At 38.6% G+C, this 21,129-nt stretch overlaps 1 protein-coding gene across 3 annotated transcripts in view; it reads right to left on the bottom strand.

Moving 5' to 3' along the window:
• Nucleotides 1–12,145: 12,145 nt before the first annotated feature.
• SALL1 (spalt like transcription factor 1) overlaps nt 12,146–21,129 on the bottom strand; it is an 86,909-nt gene continuing 77,925 nt past the window's right edge. For all 3 annotated transcript variants that reach the window (XM_069965931.1, XM_069965932.1, XM_069965930.1), the window contains 2 exons: nt 17,357–20,736; nt 12,146–13,398 (listed from right to left, as the gene is read on the bottom strand). In XM_069965931.1, the coding sequence (XP_069822032.1) occupies nt 12,958–13,398; nt 17,357–20,736 (3,821 nt within the window). In that variant the 3' untranslated portion in view covers nt 12,146–12,957. The remainder of the gene's footprint in view (nt 13,399–17,356; nt 20,737–21,129) is intronic.

The raw sequence follows: 21,129 nt of genomic DNA, 5'->3' as shown, positions 1-21,129 counted from the left end.
GCTGGGTTCACACTATGTATATTTCAGGCTGTATTTGGTCCTCATGTCAGGTCCTCATAGCAACCAAAACCAGGAGTGGATTGAAAACCCAGAAAGGATATGTTCACACAATGGTGAAATTGAGTGGATGGCCGCCATATAACGGTAAATAACTTCCATTATTTCAATATAACAGCCGTTGTTTTAAAATAACAGCAAATATTTGCAATTAAATGACGGCCATCCACTCAATTACAACATTATGTGAACATAGCCTTTCTGTGTTTTTAATCCACTCCTGGTTTTGGTTGCTATACAGCCTCAAACATACAGCCTCAAATATACGTAGTGTGAACCCAGCTTAAACCTTTCTCAGATTACAGTCACATGATCTCAGTTCTTCCTTATTCATGTGGTGGTAAAAAGATGTACATCATTCACATGTATGTTTTTGGCAAAGGAAGGCTCTTTTCACAGTAGCCCAAATTTTTTATTGCAAATACCATATATTTCTGATTTATCGTAAGCCAAAGTTTGCACTGTCTAAACAATAGACAATTTTAGTAAATCTGTTTTTATAGTATCTGGTTATGGTATACACCAGAGAACTCCCCAGTATATAACTCCACCATATAACTATGATAGAGGCCCCATATGCAGACTATCACATAAAAAAAATATATGGTATATGTTTTTTTCTGCTTCCTGCATTATGGAATACCACCGAGGTCAGCATTATTCCATCCACCAAATAAATGGAAACCCTGATAGAAACCACCTCTAAAAATGACCTTCATATGACCTTCATATGGATACATTTGTTGTATGTGGGAGATTTCCCAACACATACAGTAGATGGACACCAAAAATCTGAAGAAAGCCTAATAGCCCCAATGTATAGCACATCGCAAATCACATGCCTTACTTCTGGCTGGTTTACTACTTTTTGTGCCTTTGGTTTAAAAGGATTTCTAATGTAAAAATAAAAGATCTCATACTCACCTACCCTGATTCCTTGAAGCTGCCGCTCCGATTCTCGCAGTCCCTGCTCATCATCACTTTTTCTTGTGATCTGTCACCTATGCATCAACTGCCCTTCAATGAAGAAAATTAGCTTCCATCTCAGGGAATTTTTTATTTTTTTTTACTTTGCTCTGGATCAACATTGTAGGGTAATAGGCTGAACTGGATTGACATTTGCCTTTTTTTTAGCATTATTAACAGCTACTAGAGATGATCGAACATCGGGATTTTGCAGGTTTTGATCGAACTCGAACGCTCTCGAACCTGCAGCATTTGATCCCGGATGCCTTCCTAGTCCATGGGGAAGGAGGAGACAGCCCGGGTACCACTTGGAATTCTGGGATTCAGCGTATTACCTAGGCTATTACTTAGGGTGAATTCCAGGTCGTACCCGGGTTGTCTCCTTCTTCCCCACGGACCGGGAAAGCATCGGGAATCAAATGCTGCAGGTTCGAGAACGTTCAAGTTCAACGGTGTCCTGTGATTGGCTAAGCAGGCTGTTCCTGCGGGGACAACATACCATGTCCAGACAAATAAATTAATATAAACATACAGATGATGTGTGTAATGTTTGTGTTTATCCACTAGGAGGATCACTTATCCCCACCACCACAGCGTCTGTATACAGGTGTCACCAGCGCGTCTTGATTTGACACATGTGCATTACATTCACCTAGACGCTTAGTAGGTGGAGGGGGTAAGTGGTCTACTTCCTTTTGTTTTTATTCTTTGATATATATATGAGCTTTTTATGTATTTGGTGTATAAGCTGTGAAAAAGACGGTCACGTTGAAACGCGTTGCTGCACACTCCTTGTGTATCTTTTGGATGTATATGTGTTCGTGATAAATAAAGGATCTTGATTTTACGAGCTTGAGTGCTACAGATACTTTTGGATTGATGTACTGCATGTCCAGCAAGCTCCTGGATTTTGTTTGCACCGCTCTGGATCCTACAAGACACTTCTCTACAAGGTATGAACCACTACCATTGAATAAGCATAATTATGGTTGAGAGGTGAACCTACTCCTTACATACAGATGAATATATAGACATAAATGCAGATAGATAATAATTATGAAAGCAATAGATAAAGGAATAAACAGGCAAACAGATAAAGTGAACAAAGATAGATTTAAGTATTATCTACCATTTGGAAACATATTTGCTCCACATTATTTAAGCAAAAATATTTTCCTAACACAAGTGATAAAATGCAAAGATGTCACTGAGAATTGATAGTGAGCATCTGATGTAAAAGAAGTTTAACTCATAAGACAAGAAATGCCATTTGTTTACACATAAAAATTTACACTCATCATTCAGTTTTGCTAACTCCAATCTTGCCCTGATGCTTTCCATAGACTATAAAATAATCTTTAATCTCGAGCCTCCTCAAAGCCTCTCCTTCTAACAATACATTGCAGCATAAAGAGTGTATTTTCTACAAATTGTTTTACTTCATTATCTCTTATATTGGAATCTGAAAATTACTATGGCAGCGATCCAGAGTATTTAAATCAGTCAAATGTTGCATTTTTCTGGATATAATTGAAAAGCTTCCGTTGATTCATAAAGACAAGTGAGTTATGCCAAAGGATTTAGAAAATAAAAGTTTATTTGACGCAATCATTAAATAGCTGTGTGGGGGCATATTGGTATATGGGAAATGCTTGCGAGAATTTCTGTTAATCTAACGCTGGGCGAATATGTTTGAAATATGAAGCCAGCAGGGTAATAATGACAGATTTCAGGTTGTTTAAAGAATAAACAAAAAAGGAAGGATCTTAGATCAGGAAGCTGATTCCCCCAACTCAAATAAAAGTGTCTTCTATTTAGTGACCAGATGTGAGTGTCAGCGATACAAAAGGCACATCAGAAAGGCATCCTTTACTCCACAGATCTTGTAAATATTGCTGACTTTTAGCCAGCTATAAAACCCGGGTATAAAAAGAGTGTTCAAATTAACAGATCCTGCATTGCAGGAAGTTCACTGATGCGGAACATTTAGCTCAGCCATTGAGAAAGGGTCTTAGAAAAATAAAGAAAATTCAAGACACTCAACATTCTTTAAGATGACCATAAATTTCAAAGAGATAACACTAATGGCCATGTCTACCTCTTTGCCACCCTGAACAATAAAGAAAATCAAACAAACATTAACCCTTCTTTATTGGTTATTTTTTAAGATATTGAATAAGTTATCTATTGACTGAATTGAGGTGGAGAAGAAAAGACTAGAGATGTCACCAAATCAATGAAAGTGAAAACAATAATCAATCTCAAACAGTTGGATGTAGATTGCCAGATAAGATGAAAGGAGACAAAATGGAATATATAGCAATATAATATTCTGGCAATACAGGGCAGATTTGTAGGCAACAATTAAGAGTTTTTGAGATGAAAGATGGGGGAGGCAACTCTAAAGTGTAATATAGATTTGAAAACTCATTTAGAAAATGCCGTCCATTAAGTTAAAGGCAAATCAATTATAATCAAGGCAGAAGAGGTCATTCAGGAATAAAAAAGGAAGGATGAAGGATCTGGGAAATTCAGAGTTGGGAACAAAAATCTGTATAAAATAATCATATTCGTGTAAAATCTATTTCATAAGCAAGGAACCCAGGATTAATCTAGTCCATAAAATGGATTGATGGCTGAATCATACAAAAGCAAATAGAGTGAATTCAGAAGGCAAATCTGATACAATATCTCACATGAAAGGTACACTTATTGGTGCCCAAACAACAGTGCTATACAATGTCTAAAATAATTACTGTACAATAATACCACCACCAAACACTGAAAACAAAGCAATCTGGGAATTAACTAAGCAGAGTTGCCATATAGTGACAAAGCAACTTTTACTTTAAAATGCTAAAATAATACTGACATAAAGTGACCAAATAACTCCATATGTAGGCTATGTTCACACAACATAAAAAAAGAGAAAAGGTGTCCGCCTTTTCCATTTAAAAAGACTTCCGTTATTGCCTTAATTTAATTGATCTCAATGCAATGCATTGAAGTCAATAGGATGACTTCCATCCAATGCGCACAGTGTATAAACTGACGGACATCTGCGCGGACGTCAAAATAGTGATCATGTAAATAATTGTTTGACGTCTTTTGCAAACAGAAGATGACATTTTTTAGTTGTTCATACACAGTTTTTCTTTTTTCACCGTCCTTTTACAGTCTTTACTATTAAATTCAACAGACTTTTCAATTAAAGATAGAACAAAAGGACGATGAGTCCACCTAAACTAGAATTATGTACCAACAGCCGTCATTGCACTGACGGGCGGCCAAACAGCGAAATGACCTCCATCATCATAACCTTAAAATGATGGACTTCATTTTAAACAAAAATGAAAAAACATTGTGCAAACATAGCCATTCGCCGATCAGCCATAACACTAAAAACACCTGTCTTATATTGCTTTCGTCCTGGTCATGGTTGAAAACAGCTCCCACCAAGGCATGGACTTGACAAGATAAGTTATTCTGTGGTATCTGGCATTAAAGATATTAATGCCAGATGATTTCAGTCCTGTAAATTGCAAAGTGGGACCTCCATGGTTCAGATATAGGATTACATCACATTTCCCATATGCTGAAGAATTTCCCATATGCTCAGATCATTGCTAAATAATTTTTACAGTTTGGCAGGGTACATTATTCTGCTAAAAACACTGTCAGAAGGGGACACCATTGCAATGAAGGACTGTACTTGACTTACAACAATGTTAAGATGGGTAGTATGTGTCAGAGTAACGTCCAAAAGAGTTCCTAAAGGTTCCAAGCAAAGCATTACCCAAAACATCACACTGCCTCAGTGGCGTCTTTTATTCCAATAGTGCATTGTGGTGTCATCTTCTCCCCAGGTAAGACAAAGGTTTGGTACCATATGAGCCAGTTGAAAAAAAGATTTATTGCTCTCCGAGTGGGACAGAATAACAGTCTAGCAGATATTATACCTTTTAATGGCCAAAAAATAAAAATAAAACAATTGATGTTACATGGCGAGCTTTCAAACCAATCTGGGTTCATTTACTAGCTTGGGATTACCACAGCCATGCTTTTGACATAACTGACCACTGTTAAACGGGTAGTTCACAAAAAAAAAAAAAAAAAATCATTCAAATCAACTGGTACCAGAGATTTGTAATTTACTCCTATTAAAAAATCTCAAGTCTTTCAGTAATTATCAGCTGCTTTATGCCCTGCAGGAAGTGGTGTATTCTCTCCAGTCTGACACAGTGCTCTCTGCTGCCACCTCTTTCCATGTCAGGAACTGTCCAAAGCAGCAGCAAATCCCCATAGAAATCCTTTCCTGCTCTCCAGAATGGAAATAATATACCACTTCCTGCAGGACAGAAGTTTTTAACAGAAGTATATTATAAATCTCTTTCTGGCACCAGTTTTTTTATTTTTTTTGGAAGTACCCCTTTAATATCAGCTCTTTAAGCCCCTTTTACACAGGCTGAATGACTTTTAGAAAGTCTTTCGACCTTTCACATTTTTTTATGCTGAGGTCTTTTTTTTTTTTACTTTTCCCTATCAACCTGTACTTAACACTCCATAATGGGAATGTGAAAATTAAAGTTTAGAAATTTTTACAATTGTATAAAAAAGGAAAACTGAACTTCAGCATAAACATACAGTAAATACTCAGACCCTTCGCTTTAACATACATTTAGCTCTGGGAGCCTTTCATTTCTTTATATCATCTTTGAGATGTGCTTACACTTACACAGAACAACATTCTGAAAGACACAGCTCTGCTCTGATATGGATTGTCAGCTGTGAGACCTTATATAAACAATGCCATGAGGAGGGAAGAATTGCCTGTAAAGCTCAGAGACAGGATTGTGTGGAGGAACAGATTGGGAGAAGGGTATAGAAAAAAATTTCAGCTGCTCCTCTAAAAACCTAGTGGCCTCTATAATTCTTTAATAGAAGAAGTTTGAAACAACCAAGACTCTTCCTAGAGCTGGTAGCCCAACCAAACTAAGTAACAAGGGTAAAGGACCTTGAACTAAGTACTATGTAAAGGATTTCATGCCAATGCAATGTTTTAGCTTCTTTTTTTGATGAATTTGACAATTTTGAGAAAAAAAAAAAAAAAAAAAATATATATATATATATATATATATATATATATATATATATATAATTAATGACAAAAGCACATTATTTTGTCCAATTTGTCCTAATATCATAGCTCCAATTTTTGTTTTGAGCCAACCAGGGTTATGAGATATCAAGGATTGCCGGATGTGCAGGTCTGACGGGAAAAGCCTCCCAAGCAGGGATATACATAGATCGGCTATACACATCTCACAGGAGGCTTCTCAGCTTAGATCAGCGATCTTGCAGCATGTGTAAACATTTATTCATATTTTATCACTCGCAGTCCCACAGATAGTCCCTCTGGGATCATATTGTCACAAACAGTAAATCACTTAGGTGAAGCCGTATACTTGCTTGGCTTATTAAAGGGACTTTCTGATATATTATATTCATGACATATCTCCCAATGGGTGGGATGTAGCATCTATTATCTATTATTAAAATGGAAGTTGCAAAATATCTTTGTTCTTCTTACACAGTGGGTGTCCTACAAATCAGACTTATGATCACTACATCAGTAAAATAAAAAAATAAAATAAAGTGTACCGCCAGGGTTGTTGCAACATGCTTTTTGGACAATTGGACCTGGAAACACAAAACTCGGGCTGGGTGGTCAGGTTGCTGAGGCAGCCTATGCTACCCAACGAATTTCGTTCATGAGTCTTACTTAATAGACAAAGCTTGTGCACAGAACTCGCTGGGAATCCTACTGTTGTCTCTGCAACCAGACTCCTCAGTGTGAGCAGCATGTGTACACACTGCACTGTGCAAAAAGGCACAGCTACTCTGAAGGTACACTTTAATACTTAAGGGCACATTTATCAAGCTCTCCACAAACTTGAAAAAATTGCACAAAGGTGGGCATTTTTTTTTTTTTAAATGTTTGCAATGTGGGTGGAGGGAGGGCAGAGAATTGTGAGCAGGGAGGAGTGTCCCCCTTCCCCCGGTGTGAAAAATGTATTCATTTTTGTGCCTGTATTAGCAAAATCAGGCTAAAAATATACACCAGCTTTGAGCCGGTGTAGATTTTCTAGCCTGTTGCACAGCAGCCTCCACTACACTGAATTTATCAAGAGACATATACCTCTTGATCGATCCAGCTGCGTAAATGAAGTCAGCACTTGATAAACATGCCCCTTAATTCTTTAGAACCCATTCGAGCTCACAAAAAAACATATAATGCTAATTTCTCCTTCGTTTTTTTTTAATATCATATACTATTTTTCATCTAACGTATAATAACCCATAAGTAGTAATGAGAAGTTACTGTAAAACTGCACTTTCCCAATGGAATTGGTATATAATTGTGGTTATACACCGTTAAGAAACATCGCTTAAAAAGGGGAATAGAAAATCTTGACTGCTTTCCTCTAAAGCTGCAGCTGTCCACAGGTTGTGTTCCATCTCACCTCCATTGAAGTAGATAGGACTGAGCGGCAATACCACATTCAATTTATGGACAGGTGTGGTACTGAAAAAACGCAGTCATGCTTTTTTATTATTATTATTCTGAAGCTCCTTTAGTCAATGCAAAAGCTGTAACAGGGCTGTCCACTGTGTCATTTAGAATATCGCGATCTTATGTAGCACAGGAACCTCTAAGGCACAAAGGCATGCATGTGTCCACTACCCCTGTAGCTACAGTATGTGATCCATTTGTTAAGTGAACAAAAAGCACAAAATCCCATTTATAGCCCTAGAAAATCAGTTATAAGTAACCTATTTATTGATATTCTATGTTAGTGTTATACCATCAAGCCTTCATGTAGTTGTCCTGGCCTTTTTGTGAAAGACCACCACCTAATATGCATCACATTGATACAGGCTTACGTTAAACATTTTCTTCTATATAAGCAGCTAGTGCAGGTGGAATATTATAAGGTCTACAATTGATGGGTATTATACACTCCACCTGCCTGTCCTTTGGGAAGATCCAGGCAAGGAAGAGCAGAGCTTTTGTCAATACCTCATCTAAGATTCTCATCATTTATAACACTAGACAGCTGACCACACAAAAAAGAAACCACAGGGGGGATTTAGAACAGGTGTCCTCTCCTATACATGTAAATGCATAGAGTGTTTAAAAATTAACATGGGGGAGATTTATCAAACTGGTGTAAAGTAGAATTGGCTTAGTTGCCCCTAGCAACCAATCAGGTTCCATCTTTCATTTTCCAAAGAATCTGTGAGGAATGAAAAGAGGAATCTGATTGGTTGCTAGTGGCATCTAAGACAATTCTACTTAGATGCCACTAGCAACCAATCAGATTCCTCTTTTCATTCCTCACAGATTCTTTGGAAAATGAAAGATGGAACCTGATTGGTTGCTAGGAGCAACTAAGCCAGTTTCACTTTACACCATGTTTGATCAATCTCCCCAAATGTTCCTCATTAAACATATGAACCATTAGTATCTTTGAACAGAATTTTTGGTGACATAACTTTAAGAGCCAATGATATTTCCATGTGCAATACTGAGGTGTTCTGCTGTCTTTAACATTGTAGGTTTGAACTGCCTTTACAAAGTGCATTTTTGGCTGTGATGGGGCCACAGGCAACACAACTGTGGCCATGCAGTGTCTGAGATTAAATGATGCCCTCATAGAAAGCCTTGTTGGTCAACATCATTTGGAGGATAAACAATATGGGGGAGATATATCAAACAAATATAAAGACAATTCTACTTTATATGGCTCAGTTGCCCCTAGCAACCAATCAGATTCCACCATTCATTTCCCAAAGATTCTGTGAGGAATGAAAAGCTGAATCTGATTGGTTGCTAGGGGCAACTAAGACAGTGTCACTTTACACCATGTTTGATCAATCTCCCCCCATTGAGTTTTAAAAAAAAGGCCTAGAAGCAATAAATGCTCAAACACATTTACTCTACAATCCATGTTCTGCAGGATTAAAGGCCACATTACACAGCCTGATGTGCCAGGGGAGAGAGCGCAGAGCTGTCTGCTCAGCACTCACTTCCTCCTCGTTCCCCTTGCATTGCACTGTGCGGGGAGCATCACGAGAGGCCGCCTGAACGATCCTGAGATGGTTCGGGCAGCCCATTTAAGCCAGCAACGGTCTGTCACTGCTCCTATTAAACAGAGCGATGAGCAGCAGACTGACTGTAATCTTTCATAACATTGAAAAACCACGATAGCCGTCAAGTATGCCATCTGATTGATGACTTTCAACATGTGCTATTACACTAAACTATTATTGGCCTGAATGTTCATAATTGACCAAGTAAGGCTTATAGTCGTTCAGTGTAACGGGGCCTTTGGACTTCACTCAGACATAACTTTGCAATGCACTGAAAAACAAGATGCCAGATAAACATGCCAACAGTTTTTCCTGCTTTTTCTTTTTTGGTGTAATTAACCTAGGTGCTTTTACCCACTGCATTTTTTCAGTAAAAAAGTCATGTGATTTCTAATGAACTGAGAGGAAAAAAAAAAAAAATGCATATAGACATGGTTTTTACTACCCTATAGAAGTCTATGGGCTGGTAATGCACACGTTTCAGTAGAATGCCAGCCCTGCAGCAATTTAAAAAACGCTGAAAAATTTTTCCTCAATTACTCTCAGCTAGCATCTGGCCGCAGCATTTTTGAGCCAAAAGAAGACCATGCTCCGAATGTGGCATTTATGAAGCCCAAAATGTTGCTGATTATCCTATAGACCTGAATGGATTTATTATAATGTAATTGACTGTTTGGCCCATTTCCTAAAAATATATATGCTTCCTATGTTAGGGTCCATTTACACTGAATTTAAATAGGTCAAAAACAGTCTAAGGGTAGCTTCACACGTACCGTATTGCAGCTGATTTTCTGCTGCAAATCCACAGCAGATTTGGCTAAATGAATGAACACAGCATTAAATCCACACTGTAAAATCTGCTGCGGATCTGCAGCAGATATGATGCTGTGTTCATTCATTTAGTCAAATCTGCTGCGGATCCACAAAAGAAAATCAGCTGTGATACAGTACATGTGAAGCTACCCCAATTGTGATCAGTGTTTGTTGTATTTTCTGATCATATGCGCTACCTGTGCGGGACTCCAGAAAAAAAAGTGATCACATTTTGAAGTGTAAGGGTCCATTTACACAGAAAGATTATCCGACAGATTATCTGCCAAAGATTTGAAGCCAAAGCCAGGAATGGATTTGAAAAAGAGGAGAAATCTCAGGCTTTCCTATATGACCTGATCTCTGTTTATAGTCTGTTTCTGGCTTTGGCTTAAATCTTTGGCAGATAATCTGTCAGATATTCTTTGAGTAAATGGACCCCACTTTTTCTGGAGTCCTGCACAGGTAGCGCATATGATCAGAAAATGCAACAAACACTGATCACAATTAGACCGTTTTGACCTATTTAAATCTAAGAGCCCAACTGAAGGTACAAACCATGAAGAGAAAGCAGCCTAAGGCTATGTTCACACAACATCAAAAATAGAAAAGGCGTCTGATTTGATATTTAAAAAAAGTCTGTTATTGCTGCGACTTAACTGACTGCAATGGCAATGCATACACAATATATTGAATAACGAACGTACCGCGGACGTCAAAATAAGGAACAGGGGACGTTTATTCGTTGTTCACAGTTTCCCTTTTGTCACCGTTCTCTTTGTTTTTACTATTAAATTCAATGGACTTTTCAATTAAGGTACACCTAAAGGCCAATTAGTAACCCAAAATAATAATGAATAGAATAATAGAATAGAATAATGTATTAGACACCAGGGGAGGCCGGGCTGCTAAATGACGTCCGTTATTTTAGACTCAAAATGACGGACGTCATTTTAAACGGAGCTGAAAAAATGTTGTGTGAACATAGCCTAACAGTTTAGAATGGTTTGGAAAAGTAACATTAATACCAGTACACAATTATGACTCCTATGGGCAATTACATATGTTTCTGGAGTGTAAAGCAGCTCTTGACCCAAAGGAGATTTTGTATTGATGTTTCAAGGATCTCTATCTAGAATGCTGATGGATTGTGTTCACCAGTATGATCCCCTTGTCCAAACTGAAATACACTTTAGCGTGATAGAGGAGGATATCAGCACCATAGGAATCAGTGTGGGTCTGTAAACCTGCTGTAAGGCGAGGACTATACAACCCTAGGGTATCTCTTCTGCATTACCATCTAGTTACTCACGGTCCTTACATATGCTCTTCTACTGCTCTTGTTCTATTGCTTCCTAGATCTGCTGCCCAGCATGTACAACTTGATCCTTCCTGAGAGAGGGGAGAGCCAAGATGATGTGTGGCATTCTGTACATCAAGGAGAGGGAGAAGGAAGTTGTACACTGAACATGTGGTTATCTTCCTTCTTACGCTCCATTGTACAGCACACCACACAACAGCAGCGTCAGCAATACACTATATTAGTAAATGACCAGACAGCAAGTAAACTAATTGCACATGGGAGGAGATTTATCAAACTGGGGTTAAGTAGAATTGTCTAAGTTGTCACTAGCAGCCAATCAGATTCCACTTTTTATTCCTCAGATTCTTTAAAAAAAATGAAAAGGGATCTGATAATAGGTTTGACAAGTCTCCCCCATTGTCTTTAGGAGTTTGAAAACCCTTTTAAAAATTGCCTGTCCTAAATCATTTTATAGGAATAAGTTGATTTACAGTATATCATGCATAATAACCTGCGTCTTAACATTTCACAGTCTTAAAAACACACACCACATGTTGGAAAATTCTTGTATTTGAGTACTTGATTAAAATTACAGTATTCTATTCATCAAATAAACAATAATGGAGCAGGACGTCAAACTTTCAAAAAGAAAGTGCATAAAATGTCCATTTCCGACTAATACAAAAATCATAAACCACACCTCACTTTATGTTTTTCTATTAGAGAACAGAAAGGGGATGTCTATTTTCTTTCAACCCACTAACTGTCAGAGGACTGCAAAGAATCCAAATGCAAATCCCCCACCCTCCCAAGACCCACTTGAGAGCGAAAGGTTGACAAACTTATTTACACTAATGAAAGTGAATATTTTCTCATTTATATATTTATATATGTACATATACACAAGCATCTACATTTTATTTTTTCCATGGAAGTTTGTTCCAGATGCTATACTTAGCAGCAATTGTGAAATTCCAGCACATATTCTATAATGACTATACCTACTAAGAGGGAAAGAAACAAAAACAAAGTGTCAACTGCAACTTAAAATAATTAAAACGCTTGCATCCTCTCTCAAATAACCGACATGGCTGTCACTGTACACAAATCTATACACAGAAAAATAAAAAGCACAGAACATCTACTAGTGGATAAGAAAGACTTTAAAAAAATCCCATTGGTTTTTCGGTTGCACTGTACAGTCTTAAAATGAGTCCATTTCATACAATCAACCCTCCCACCCTAGAGTAACGAAACAAAGAAATAACCTTCCCTTAAAATGTGCATTCACATACAGACAAAAGGTCATACTCCCATATTACTTTATGCATTAACACCAGGGACCAAGTTAAAATCGAATATATAAAATAAGTTAATGCCAAAAAAGATCAACCATCAAGACTTGCAAGATGCCATAAATGTTACAGCCGGTTTACAACTCTAGTCTATTAGTATTTAGTTCCAAATACAAAGGCCAGAGTTAAAGCTTGCATTGGTATGCAGAGCTAAACATTTTAATCACTAATAAATACACTCACTTAAAACTCTGGAAATTGGACATGATACAAAAGAAAGTTTGACTGGTGCAGTTCTCAGAAAACAAAAAGGGAAAATAAATCTGAAGCATAGCAACCTCTGGCTGCATGAATAGTCCTGGAGAAGGTAGGCTAGTTTGTGGCAATCTCTTTGCTGTCCTCCACAAAACGCATGAACTTGAAGGAAGTCCCGTTCTCACTGCTTGCTAGTTTCTCCAGACCAGCTAGAGGTGCAGTTGGTTCGGAGTTTTGCAGTTTTTCTAGGTTCCCAGTGAGGCCACTGATGGGGGAGCTCCCACCATTTCCCAAGCTTCCGGTCATTGGGGTAATTCCACCATTCTGAATAACCGAAATTTCATTGGTCTTCATGGCCAAGCCATTCGATAGAGCTGCTGCATACTGGTTCCAGAAACTAGATGGGTCCCCATTTCCTGTCCTGGCAACCAAGTCTTTCTGGAATATTTCTGGAAATTTAACAGGATTCCCTCCTAAAAACGCCATAGGCCCGTCCACAGATAGCCGCCTTCCTCTCCTTGCAGGTGTACTGTTCCACATGTGAGTGCCCATATGAACCTGTAAAAAGATAATGAAACGTTTTATACACTGCAGAATCCCACAAGCATGACATCTCATATACATCTACCACCATATATATCCCCATAAAGAGAGTTTAGATAGAAAAAGTAGAAGATAAAAAGTGAGGAGGAGGGGAAAAAAAAAAAAAAAAAAGTTCTCTTTATAAAAAGAAAGCATGTAAACGAAACCTTGCCAAAACGGCCGATTTTCTAAAAGGTTAAGACAACTGTCTTTATTACTGGCTTTTAGGACAACTGAATTTTTTCTCTTTCCACAGATACTGCTGTAGGACAGCTTTTTTTTTTTATAGTATCACCATATCGAGAAAAAAAAATAAAGGCAGCATTGCATACTAAATAGACTGCACTGTTTCTAGGTTTATTTTTGACATATTTAACCATGCGGTATAACTTAACTTATGGCAATATAGAATTTATATATGTTTTTTTTTTCCCCTGATACCCAAAACTATTTTTCTGTCAGTTGACCTGTGTGAGGGTTTGTTTTTTGCAGGCAAGCTCTGTGTTGTAATGTTTTGTACTTTTACAGATGTAATAATACTGATTTTTTTAATACGATAGATGGGATAGATGAGGGCGTTTAATTTTTTTATATAGAGAGAGATGTGTGTGTAATATATATATTATATATATTTTATTTATTTTTTAACTGTGAACCTTAACAGGCAACTTCAGCTGAGGGTACTATATGTACTAAATTGGCAGGTCTGAGGGTGTTTCACTAGGCCCCAACAGCCATCATAAATGCTCAGCACCCCACAGCTGTGTTACAGGAAGAGCACATGGGTGAAGGATGCCATTGCCGCTATGTAGATGCCACAGGTGATATTGAAGTTTAAGGGTGCGTTCACACGTACAGGATCCGCAGCAGATCTGCAGCAAATTTGATGGTGCAGATTTTATGCTGTGTTCAATTATTTAGATCAAATCCCCTGCAATATGGTACATGTGAAGCTACCCTAAATGTCCAGCATCAGACTTCACTACAGTTGACACTTGTCAGTGACCAGGATTAGAGATACTGGATGACACCAGCCACATATGGAGCAGACCCAGAAGGAATTGAAAAGTCATGTTCACCTTTGCAAATAAAACTTGTGTTCTCTCAAAACATAAAATAACAAAGAAAAAAAAATTTACTTCCTAAAGGCCCTATTCCACCAACAGATCTGACGACAGATTATCTGCCAAAGATTTGAAGCCAAACCCAGGAACAGACTATAATCAGAGAACAGGTCATATAGGAAAGACTGGATTTCTCCTCTTTTCAAATCTATTCCTGGGTTTGGCTTCAAATCTTTGGCAGATAATCTGTCGTCAGATCTGTTGGTGACTAGGGCCTTTATAGGTGTTTCTACAGCACCCATGCAGACCATGCATCTCTATGGCAACAGATGACAACAAACTGTTGTATGATCCTGCAGTCGCATTCCCTTTTATTTGTCCTGTACTTCTGGCTAACCTACTAAACATGCTCAAGAACAAAGTAGAGGGTAAATGGAAGGAGGCATTAAACTGCAGTATGACACTACATAGAATTTGTTTACTGTCTGTTACCATGGAGATACATAGTCTCCTTAGGATCTGTAGAAATAAATATGCACCTTTTTCTTAAGATAAATAAATAAAATAGTTGCAAAGTTGAACATAACCTTTATGGGTGACACAATGGAGGAACAGAAGTTTGTAGATTTAAAAAAAAAATAAATAAATAAAAAAGGGCACACGCACTACGAATGGCCTAGAGGTAATTATTCATCTCACATTTCTCATAGCAATCTCTGGAGAAATTCTGTCAACACCATGTGTACAAATGCAAGGACATTGCTACTGTTTAAGAACCCAAGTCATACATGCTTCAGATGAATAAAAGGGCATCTTGGTTAAACACTTAAGGGTTTAGAAGATAAACTGTCTCACTGAGAAAGTCAATACAATGAACGGAGAAGTAAAGAAAAAGAAAGTGCAATACTTGGGGGGAATTATATATATGGTATGTTACCTACATCCCAATCAAATGCACACATGAAAGAAATTATAAAGTTAAAAAAAAAAAACACTGTATAAAACTCCAACATAAAAGCACACTTAATAAGTATCATTACTTCTAATGTCTCATGATAAAAGAGCTTATGCATACCAAAGTGATACTTTCAAAGTACAACTAAGATAGATGACCCTGTCTGCAATCCTTCAGCTATTTCCAAATACTTATGTCATGCATTACAGTTTTTAAGCTGCAGCAGGGATTCTGGGTAATAACATGCAAATGAACGCAGCACTGAGAGGTGGATTACACCCCACACATCTGACACGACAGGCAATATTTTTACAATAAAAAAAAAAAAATAAAAAAAAAAAAAAAAAAGAGACCAAACTACCTTGGGTAAGATTACTAATAACTTACTCAGTTATATTTCCTTTAAAAAGCTATACACAGCAGCAGATGAACACAGACAAGTGGAGTTGTGTCTGGTCTACATGTATAGGTGAAAATCTCTATAGGATAGGTCTATACGTTCTAATTCTAGATTGGCAAACAGGACAATATAATCCTCAACAAAATAAATAAGTGAAATGCCCAAAGTGCGATGAATTTCAACAGTAACTGGGTAGCAGCAAAGTCGTTAAAAACAGTAGTGTACCCCGGCATGGTAATCTATCATCACTGCTACAACATTTTATAAGAATCATGTTTTTTGGTAAAGCCGCAAATTGGGCAACTAATCCAGACCACAAACAAGATAGCGTAACAAAAAAAAAAAACAAAAAAAAAAAAACTGTAAGATAGCAAATAGCAAAGCCATCTGTAGCAATCCTGTTTAGCATTTTTTTAGAAAAAAAATTATGCTAAGGAAACAGACCCCAATACAATACAATGGACGGAAGAAAAAAAAAAAAAAAACAATTGTGGATGAATATTTTAAGGAATGTGTCAAACACACATACACCATCAAATAATGTATCACTGACACAAATCACACATGTGGTTTTCAATGTCAATGTACTCAAGCATTTATAAAAGGTGTACATACTTTAATAGAAGCAACAAGCTACAACCTTCTTTGACAAGAGATTTACACTATTTGTCTGTCACTCAGTTTACTCAACCCTGTTTGCCACAATGAAATTATTTTCGGAACCCTGCACACTTACTCCTGATAGTCCTAACCAAAAGGGCTAAAGTAGAAATGGTAAAATCTCCAAAGCACAAAGCCAATGCACCAAGAAGGATGCTGCCCATGTCTATTTTGATGCCTACAAATGCGCTTCCTACAAGTTAAAAAAAAACAAAACAAAAAAAAAACTACTACAACGTAACTAGTTTCTAAGGTCTACAGTATCTAGTTCACTTTTAATTAAATGGTGCCCATCACTATGCTTTGCTTCCCTAAAGAGGGTGCAGTGACAGCAGACACCGGAAGATGGGGTTGCTATGGATACATCCCATGGCTAGCGAGTTCTGTGCATGAGCCCTAATAATTAGAATTGGGCTTGTGCATGAAAACTCACCAGATGTAAGACATGTCCACGGAAATCTGATCTTCCGATATTAGCTGCAACTGCACACCAATCCAGGGAGAGAAGCATAGTGACTAGAGAAGAGCAAATTTACAGTACAAAAATGAAGCAAATTGCTTCATTAGCTTGCCAATCTGCTTTTGAAGTACTTGCCACTCAGTGCTGCTCCATCCAGGGGTGCCTAGAAAAGCTTGATCCAGTCCTGGGAAACTTCTCCCAGAACTGGATCCAGTTTTTTTTCAGGCCCCCGGGGTAGAGGGGCAAGGAGCGGTTTGGACTGATCATCAGATAACTGAGCTAATGAAGCAATTTGCTTCATTTTTGTTCTGTAAATTCGCTCATCTCTAATAGTGAAAGGTACCCTGAAAAACTATTTTAAGGTTCCCGGTCATGCTTGAAAGGAGGAGGCTTACCTTAAGATTGCCTTTTGTTGTGAACGCTCTTCCACATATAGTGCAGGCAAATGGCTTTTCACCAGTGTGGGTTCTCTCGTGGATTTGTAAAGCACTGGAAGATGAAAAAGACTTGCCACAGGCATTGCAATAATGCTGTTTTGGAGTCCTTCTGGCCAAGGATGGAAGGAGAACTGGTGATGTAGCTGAAGATGACAAAGATCCTGAAGATGTAATACTTGAAGGCTGTTCTTTATTGTCCTGAGTTGTGCTATGCATAAAGCCATTAAACTCAGTCTTTATTATGGTTGCCAGTGGATTTGGAGTTGGATTTGGTGTTGGGTGTGTAGTAGCTGTCAAGTTGGAACTGGGTTCAAAAAGTTGTGATGGTAGATCTCGCATCTGATGGGTTAGCATATGCTGTTTCAAATTGCCTTTAGTGGAAAAGCCACGATTGCAGACTGTGCATATAAATGGCCTCTCTTTGGTATGGCTTCTGTAATGAATGTCCAAGGCACTCTGACATGCAAATGTTTTACCACAAATGTCACATATTGTGTTTTTGAATTTGCTTCGTTCTCTGAATGGAAACAACATACCCATGGGTTCTTCCTTGATCACTTTATCTGTGTTGGTGGCTGTCAAGTCTAGAGCACCTCCATTAGCAGGAGTTGGAGACATGCCATTGGGTAGATCAGGTGGTAAAGCTCGAGGCTGCTTTTCTTCAGCATTTGGAAACTTCTGAAAGTCATTTGTGCTGTTTGGTGATAATGCATTTACAGAATATGTTGATTCAGAGGCAGCTGGGCTCCCAGCACTGTGGCTTTCAAGATCACCACCAAAAGAGGAAGAGTCATTAGTCATACCATCACCTTCAACGGAACCATTTTCAGCTGACTTCAGACTAGCCCGGAGCTGCTCAACTAGCCCGGCATTGATCATTTTCATTTGATTCTCTAAAGCAGCGATGCTAGAGACCTCCAGGGGCAGTGGGGAGGAAGACAAGCTATCTTGAGATGCATCTGCAGATTTAGGTGTATCAGGGACACTACTGTCAGGACAGTCTTCCATGTTTTCATCTGAGAAGTTGTCAAGGTCATCAATAGTTTTTTCATCAAAGGACCCAGTATCAGATTCCATGGAGTCAGGATAATTTTCAGGGACTGGAGTATTAGGAATTTGTCCCCCCATATGCATCCGGATATGTTGCTGCAGCACAACAGCATTTGTAAATTTCTTTTGACAAATGGGGCAGGAATGTTGCACCCTGAGTGGCGGCATGGCACGGTGTACACTATAGTGAGTCTTTAGGTTACCTTTAGTGGTGAAAGCACGTCCACATATTTTACATTTAAAAGGTCTTTCCCCTGTGTGTGTTCGGTAGTGCATTTTTAGAGCACTCTGGCAGCTTAGAACACGATGACATATTACACACTCATTTGGGTCACTAGACTTTTTGTCAATATTTTCGACAAGTTGCTGCAGTTTGGAGGTCTCAGATGCAGGGGCTGTGTCCAGAAGTCCACCAAATGGAAAGGTTGCCTTAAATTGTTCTGAGATTAGTGGCAAAACTGGGTTGGAAAAAGTTGTGGTGTTAGCAGATGCGGAGTCTCCAGAAGGAGAGAAATTAGTACAGTCAAAGTTTTGGAAATTTGAATGTTGAGAGTTTTCGTCACCTTTGTCATCAGGGTTGGGCAACTCCATTGATTCGGTCTCCTCTGAAGGACTGTTGCTTTTTTTAAAAGGTGGTCCTGTAGCTGGTAAGTCACTTTTAACAGAATCAGATGGGCTTGCAACAGGGTGACTGATAGGGACAGGCTGTGGTTCTTCAGTCTTAATAAATGGAGTCAAGTTAGTAATAGTTGGTGGGAGTGGCATCCCCACAGATGTTGTTAGGGTAGGTAAAACTGGCTTTGTGTCCAGCCAGTTTGTCACAGGTTTTTCAGGTGGTATAGACATTCCATATGGAATTCCTGTACTTGTTGGTATGTTGTCTAAATGTTCTGGCACTGGGTATGGATTCATCTGGATGTGGGGATATTTCTCTTTATGGCGTTGAAAGTGAACTTTAAGATTCCCTTTAGTGGAGAAACGGTTTCCACAAATGTTGCATTTAAATGGTCTCTCACCTGTATGAGATCTAAGATGGATCTGCAAGGCACTGTCACTACCAAAGACCTTTGCACAGAACCTGCACTTGTGTTTGAAGAATGCCTCATCAGAGGAGCTCTTTGCTTCAAAAGGAGCCGCACTAGCCGGCTTGTTTTTCCTCAGAGAATTTAAATCCTCTGCAGTTGTTCCTATGTTGGGTAATGTGCTGGGGAATATGGTGGTACTTGTTGCAGCCTGAGGTAGTAGTGGGTTTGATGCAGGACTTAATAGACTGCTTATTGCAAAAGCTGGTGAAGATGTTATAGGTGCTGGTGGGTTATTCACCTGTGAGCCACCAGTGCTTGACGGTACTCTTTCTACAGAAGGTGGGTTAGCTGCTGCCATTTGATTTATAGTAGGAGAACAACTACTATTGGATGGAATAGTGGTGCCAGGGCTGTTCTGAGGTAGCGGTACTGAGGGTATTTGCTTGATGCCAGTGATGTTGGCCGACTGGCTAGCAAGACTTTGAGCCAAGCCAGCTGCTGCTGCAAGCTGTTGCGACAGGTGAGAACTCAATGTTGTCAAAGGGGTAGCGGATACCCTCAGTGCCCCTTGAGAACCATTAGATGTTGGTATTTCTGCACTTTGTGATGCCAATAATAATATTTGGTGACGAATCTGCTCAATTAGGTGCAACTGGTGAATCTGCTGCTGTTGCAAAGCCAGGAGCTGCTCCATTAGTGCTGGCACTGCCATTTTGTTGTTACTTGTGCCTTTAGACTTGGCTTCTTGAGAAAACTGTGCCACTGCCACTTTAGTACTCTGAAGGTTTTCAATAATGACATTGCTGTTAATAACAGAAAAATTGCCTAAAGCTGCCAGATCCCTTACTTGAGGTAGTGTAGTTGTGATAGCTGAGGTACCCAATGTGGAATTATTACTACTCGAAACACCATTTTCCACTTTGTTGGAACCACTGCTGCTATTGCTAGCTTCGATCTCCACCTCCATGGATTCTTCTTTGTCAGGCTTGTCATGCTCTGAAAGGTCACTACAGTCAGCTTGATCTGCGTTATTAACTGTGTCATTCATGTGCTCGTCAGGATTATCCGAGGGGGGACTTGGAGAGGTTGTTTCAGCAGGAGGTGGTGGATTTTCATTCACAATTAGAACCAATTGATTTTTAGTGCAGTTCTTCTTGTGTTGCAACAAATCTGATAGTTCAAAGAACTCAGCACAACATCTGCTGCAGACATGAGCATCCTTGTTCTTGGGTGTCCGATGAGCTTGACCCCTCTCTGTAACTCCTAAAAGACAAGAAACAAGAATTGAAAATTAGAAACATGGCTTCCAAAATACAAAAAGATTTTCTTATCAATAATCACATAGATTGCACACAACTTTCTCCAGCTCCCCCACCCTCCAGACTTTGAAGACCTTAAACCATCTTAGATAATCATTTTCTTCAAATAATCCATCAAAATATAAAATACTATATACAGAAGGCATTTAGTGATAATGAAATTCCATAGCTTGTATTGATTTTCAATATTTCATGCGTTTTGTTATGCAGTTGTCTACTGGGCATAAAACAATTTGAAGGCCTTGTTAAACATTCTAGTTCCTGTCAGCCTTGTTTGGTCCTGGAAGTTTTGATTATACCAACATAGGCTAGCATAGAAGTTTACAGCAGGACCAGA

The sequence above is a fragment of the Dendropsophus ebraccatus genome, chromosome 4 (assembly GCF_027789765.1).
Source record: "Dendropsophus ebraccatus isolate aDenEbr1 chromosome 4, aDenEbr1.pat, whole genome shotgun sequence".
NCBI classification, from domain to species: domain Eukaryota; kingdom Metazoa; phylum Chordata; class Amphibia; order Anura; family Hylidae; genus Dendropsophus; species Dendropsophus ebraccatus.
Note: the sequence above shows the minus strand (reverse complement) of the source record. Positions and strands in the feature narration are given on the sequence as shown.